This window comes from Mya arenaria, chromosome 12 (assembly GCF_026914265.1).
Source record: "Mya arenaria isolate MELC-2E11 chromosome 12, ASM2691426v1".
In the NCBI taxonomy this organism is placed as follows: domain Eukaryota; kingdom Metazoa; phylum Mollusca; class Bivalvia; order Myida; family Myidae; genus Mya; species Mya arenaria.
Genome location: NC_069133.1, coordinates 7,180,238 through 7,186,894, shown reverse-complemented (window position 1 = coordinate 7,186,894; position 6,657 = coordinate 7,180,238). Strand labels below are relative to the sequence as shown.

General features: G+C 36.3%; 1 protein-coding gene across 1 annotated transcript; it reads left to right on the top strand.

Annotated features, from left to right (window-relative positions):
• The first annotated feature begins 4,518 nt into the window (after window positions 1-4,518).
• On the top strand, window positions 4,519-5,796 carry LOC128211727 (uncharacterized). The gene has a single exon (XM_052916756.1). It carries the CDS (start codon window positions 4,519-4,521, stop codon window positions 5,794-5,796), a length of 1,278 nt encoding a protein of 425 aa, XP_052772716.1.
• Window positions 5,797-6,657: the final 861 nt, after the last annotated feature.

Below are 6,657 nucleotides of genomic sequence, written 5' to 3'. Positions count from 1 at the left end.
CTTCAATAATCTCATTATTTATAAAGAACTCAATATTTTTATATTGCTTCCTTTTTTCAAATATACAAACTTTTGTTTTGTTAACATTAATTTTCAAACCCCATTTCATAGAGTAATGAAAAATAGAGTTAATCTGAGCTTGGAGACTGGCTGCATCAGTAGTAAAAAACACAATATCATCAGCAAATAATATCATATACATAAATAGCAGTTCAAGGTCTTTAGTACAGAATGAGTTGAAATCAATATTTTCATATATATCATTTATAAATAATATAAATAAAAGGGGAGATAAAGGCTCCCCCTGTTTCAAACCGATTGTAACATCAAACATTTGAGAATAGCTATTGTCTCTAGCTATTTTTATACAGGATTGGATGTCGCTATATATACACTTTATCATGTTGATCATTTTACAGCTGATACCTGATTTAATCAATTTTACCCATAATGCATCTCTATTAACTGTGTCAAAAGCTCTTTGGTAATCTATGAATGCGCACCACAGTTTGGAACCTTTGTTAAGGACTTTTTGTATAGAAGCGTGAAGAAGGAAAATTGCATCAGCTGTAGAGAGACCATCTCTAAAACCAAATTGACCATCATAATATTTATTGTTATTTTCACACCATTTGTTAATTCGATTTCTTAATATTAGTGAATATATTTTGGCAGTAACATTTACTAGAGTAATGCCTATATAATTTGCCGGATTAGTATTATCCCCCTTTTTAAAAATAGGGACAATTACGCCTTTAGTCCAGCATTTCGGATAAACACAATTATCATATATATAGTTAAACAGAGTACAAAGATAAGGCGAAATAAAATCGTTACTGTCAAAGAAAATATCCGCAACATTTCTATCGAAATCACAGGCTTTGTGCCGCTTCAGTGACTTTATGGTTTTGACAATTTCTTCTAATGATATTTCGCAGTCGAGAAAATCAATGGAGAGAGTTTCGTCTCTCGATATATTATGGTCTCTAATGTTAAATTGACCCTCAGCTTCATTTGAAACGTTTGGAAAATGATCAAAAAACGAATTTTCAGATACATTAGTGGATGACTTAGCAGAATTGCTGAACTTTGTATTTCCAAAATTTACGAGGTGCTGTTTTACTTAAAGATGATATCTTTATCTTTTCTGCCCCATAAAATATATGTTTAGCTTTGCGTTTTGTTTTAGAAAATTTACTCCTAGCGTTTAAAAACTGTAATTTATTATCATCAGTCTGATTATGATCATAAGTGCGTTTCGCTGTCAAGAAATCACGTTTCGCGCTTTTACAGCTTTCATCAAACCAAGACGCTATTTTGGTATTTCTGTTTCCGGTAGATTTGTGGCTACGAAAAGTCTTCCCGAAACAATCTAAAGATTTGTCATACATAAGATTTGAAGTTTTGCAGACAATCGTCAATCGAGGATTGATTGGATAATAATTTTGTATTTATATTATCGAACAGCTCAGACTTGTTTGTTAGTGATTGCAAGAAAACGTTTCGGGAAGTATCCCACATAATTTTGTCATATTCATGACAAGTATCATTTAATTCAAGTTCTGTGCAATTAAAAGAAAAATAAACTGGACAGTGATCCGAGAATTCTGTCAAGTCCATAACATACATTTATAATTTCATAACTATTGTGAATGCAGATAATATAATCCACAAGACTTAAAGTTGGTTTATTTCGCCACGATCCGTGAAAAGTACAGTTACCTGCCTCTAAACGGCCATTGAGTATACAAAGATCATTCTCTTTACAAAGTGATAAAAGTCGTGTGCCAAATTGATTGCATATTTTATCATTATTACGTCTGTGTGGTAGGTTATTTGCAGTTTGACTATACTCTGGTAAATCAATATATCGGTCAAGGTGTATTTCAGGTATATAGTCCGGGAGCTCAACCGTGCGTAAATTTAGGTCACCTGTCAAATACACATCGCCGAGGCTCGTGTATTTGCGAATACATGAGTTAAGCTGATCGAAAAAATCAAATTCAAACAATGTGGAGTTAACATTTCTATAAACAGAAGAATCGTGTGGAGGAATGTAACATACACAAAAGTAAGCATCACGGATTGATTTTATCAATTCTTTTTTACATTTAAACCAAATATAACCTTTATCGCATAGTTCGATTAGTTCAATGTAATTTTTGTAGCATTCTTTAATATAAACAATAACACCACCACTATGGCGCTTAGCTTTTGAATTAAATTTAGGTCTTGGGCAGTTAAAGTAATCAAAACCTCCAATAGATACATTAGTTATTTTAGAGTTCCAAGTCTCAGTAAGTAAAAGTAAGTCGTAATCAGACACAAGTTTAAAAAATCTGAATCGTCAAGTTTTGCTTTAATGCCTTGGACATTCCAAACTAAAAAAGATTGTTGTGATCGGCCAAGATCCTAGCTGAAGCCCGAAGTACGGATAGTCTCAACCGTGTACATTTTGTTGTTAATAAAAAGTTTGTCATATGACAGGTGTGCCGTTTTGCCGTCCTGACGGGCCTTGATCATCGCAGGGATGAGGAACTTCCGGCGCTCTTGAATTTCTGAAGGAAACTGTTCACTACAGCGGATCCGAGTGGAGTTATCACCGCCGGCCGTGGCATTGAAACCATTTTGTGCATCCATGTCACGGAATTTCTGTTTCACAAGGACCATGTCCGGGAAATGATTGAACATTGCGACAATTGGTCGTTTTTTGGAAGTGTCATATTTACCAGTTCGGTGGGCTCGTTTGATTTTAATGTTCTCATGAGCATCGGCAATATGGAGTGTGTCGCGGAAATAATCGAGCAGGAGCTTAACACATTCTTCCGAACGCCTATCATCAGGAGATGCGCGCTCCTGGAAACCAAAGAATAACAGATTGTTCCTCATAGAGCGAGATTTGATGTCGGTAACGTCCTCGTTAACTTGTTTAACTTTAGCAAATTCACGTTCAAGTTTGGAGATTCGATCTTGTTCGGACTTAAGTGACTTGTCGATCTCGGACTGCTTTTTTGAGATGTCGTCGCACAGAGAGGATTCCTATGCACGTGTAGCTTCAATTTCCATAATAAGCGTTCCTTGATCGCGGAAGCATTTTTCAAGAGACGAAACACGGTTGTCAACTGAGGAAATTCTTGAGGAGAGATCGGAGAGCTGCTTTTCTATCACATCTAGTTTTGATAGACGGTTGTCGAGAGAGTTAAACCGCTCAAATATCAGTTTGAAATTGTCATTTTCACTGGCAACTGGAGAATGATAACTTTCGATGAGTGTTACCTTGTTACAACGGTTATTCGTAAGTTAATGTATTTAGTATTTGGTTTACACTAATTTATTTTAGCTTTAGCTCGTTTGTGATTCAATCTTATAAGATCACTCTAGAGTCCGTTTCCTTTACAGAAACCAGTGACCCTGATGGGGATAGAACCCAAAACCTCTTAAGTATTTTAACTTCACTTTTTCCATATACGCATTGCACTCTATACATTTAATCCAAGAGTTTTTTAGATTAACGTAAGTATCATGCGCTATCAAGTTATATCATATCAAATAAAAACGTTGTATTCAACCATAAGTGATATCGCCCAGATTATTTTAATTTGTTGCATACTTATATAATAAGAATTATAAGAATAATAAGAAAGTAAAATCCTAATCGATACAGTCAGCGGCAATCACCTTCAGTGAACAGTAATACTTGTCATCATTTGATACACATTTGTAATTATCCTAATAGTAGCTTGAAGCAAAGACTCGGTCACGACATAATGGATACTCTTATAATAACAAATTCAATAAGTACCATTTTGCTGCTATATCTAATGCCAGGAAATAGAGATAAAGCGGCATTATAACCATATGTACGGGGACAGGATGAGCTGGGTAATTACTGCTAACTTCATCCGACGGTACCGGAATTATTACTTTTATGATTTCTTACGCTGTGTTCATGACTTATTCACCATTATATAAGAAATGCCACTTGAAATTTTTATTCAATTTTTTATCGAACACTAAAAGACGAAGTGAATGTTGTCTGTGCTTAGGTTTCAGGAAATTTTCGATTGTGTTCAAGCTATGGACACTGGTATGAAAGTGTGTTTAAACAGACTCGAGCAAGCGTTTGCAAGACGGAGGAATTGTGTATCATCCAGGAGTATTTTTAAATGTATGAATTTGATTCCATCTATTAACTGTGATTACCCTGGCAGATTTTTTGCTGAGATGGAATTATGACAATTAGTAAGAGCAAGGCAGAAGAGATAGTCATGGAACCGATCAATCAATCTTCAAAAAACCCTTGCTACCTCGCGCCTTAAATCAAAGAAAGCGGATTGTGGTAACAGCAAGATATTGTGTACCAAGAATGGTTTTGCTATTTTATACTAATTAAAAGGTCTCAAATACGTCTGAAACACTAACTAATAATGTCAACTCATCCCCGATATCTTGGTAAACAACACAAAAAGTGATTTCGGAAAAGTTGAGCTGTACGAGTTTTTTTGCACGGTGCTAGCAATGGATGTACAAGAAGAAGTAACGTTGTTATATTTTAAGGACCTTTACCCAAACTGCGAGGAAATGCACTCAATCTTATTCGGAATCATCACGCCAATACAGGCGGCGCTAGTCACCATCGTCAACATATTCATCGTGATTCTGTTCACCAAGCCGCATATACGGTCGCGGACCACGTGCATCATGACGCTCATCGCACTGGCTGACTTGCTGTCCATCCTTTCACCCACATCCACCTTCATCTGGCTGTTTACCCTTGATAGCGACAACCACCGCCGCGCAGTCCCCTACCGCTTCTGCATCTGGACGGTTGCGTTTGTGAATATATTTCAGGACATGTTTAACGCAATGTCCTTGTGGTTCACCGTTCTGTTAGCGTTAATGAGGTGCAAGTGTTTACAATCTCCGTTTGCTGCCAAGTGTACACACAGATATCTTCACGTCATTGGCTATGTTTCAGGAGTAGTGTGTTTAGTTCTTGCAGTTCACATACCGTCATTTTTCATTTTTGACGTCGTTCCTCTAAACAGAACGTACGTTGATTCTAACGTAACGGACATAATGTGTGGATTGAAAGAGCGTAAATATAGCATTCCACGGAAAATCCATCTATGGATGGAGGTATTACTAGACTCTCTCATTCCTTCATGCATTCTTTTGTACCTGACATTTAGCATTCTATGGGCCTTGCGTAAAGCCAAACAGAGCCGGTCTTCACTGCGTTCCCATTCTTCCGTGTATCGACCCGGCGGGGTTCAAGACGACAGTAAAAAGGAAAACGAATCTGTCAGACACAAACTTGTTCAGTTCCTGCGGCAGAAGTTTCGGGGGAAGACGAGTAAGTACAGCGTTGACTCTGCCTTTGAAAAGCTTGACCGGGAAAGCAGACGGACCTCGTGGCTTATATTCGCAGTCGCCATCTTAATCTCCACCCACGAGCTACCCATGGCGCTAATTACCGCGTACAAACTCACAATACACATGCACGAGACGCTTCCGTTGGTGTTCTTTGGCTGCTGGTCGGCTATATTCACACTGTGGCAAAACACTATATATCCACTCACGTTTTTCATATACGCGGTGATGAGTGCCAACTTCCGGTCAGAGATCTTGAGAGTCCTGACCTGTAAATGTCTGTTTTCCGGCGAAAAGACGACGGCAGGGAATAATCCGACAGTTAAAAATGTATTGTTGAGCCCGTGCTGTGTAAGGAAATCGCTGAGCAAGGGATTTAGCAATGTCAATGAAGAAAAAGCCAAAAGAAATACAGATTTCTAACATTTTAAATGATAGACGTCCGTAAATATGATGAATATAATTTATTATTCACTGTAAAATAAATAAAGATATTGCACATTTATTTCACTTCAAGAGACTAAGCACTGATCGCATGTCATTATGATATGTGACTGATAACCTCGCATTTTGTGCAAACACAGAAACACAATTTGTATGACAAAAGCAAGATTGTTATTTATTATATATCAATGAATTCAATTTTTGGCTTTTCAGTTTCTTATTTTAAGTTTAAGGTAGTAAAGAGGCGCAAAATGATTAGATCGTTAGAGAAAGAAACTTACTTTTGCTATCTTGTTAAAGATGTACTATATATTACTCCGAAATGAGATTACCACAATTAATACAATTGTTAAAATATACCAGTAAGGATTAATAAATGTCGAAAACAATGGTTTTATGGAGGATTCCGAGTTTAATTTGAAAGAATTGTGCAGAAAACACGGTATTTCTACCTTATGAGACTATAGTAAACCACCGTAGATCTTTTAGCATTAACCAATCATTTAAAAGTTTTGGTTTCAGCTATTAAATACACTGTTACAATCTTGTTATCAGTTATTCATATTTCCCATAAATGCATTATTTAGTAAGTTGTTCAAGATTTGTCACTCAAAATTTATGTTTGTTATACACGTATATGTATTGATTTTGAATAAGAGTGTCACTTTAAGCTTTATTCTACACAGAACTTAAAATATAATGCGGGAAAATTAAAATCTTTGTTAAAATTGATTGAGCGTAAATGCATTTATTACTAGATCAATACGCATAAAAGTCGTGTCAAAAAGAAATTTTTATCACTTCCAATAGTTTGCAAAGAAAGACACGTATAACGGCTGA

Excerpts from the sequence above, each read along its gene's own strand:
- LOC128211727 (XM_052916756.1), top strand. The coding sequence starts at position 4,519 with ATGGATGTACAAGAAGAAGTAACGTTGTTATATTTTAAGGACCTTTAC.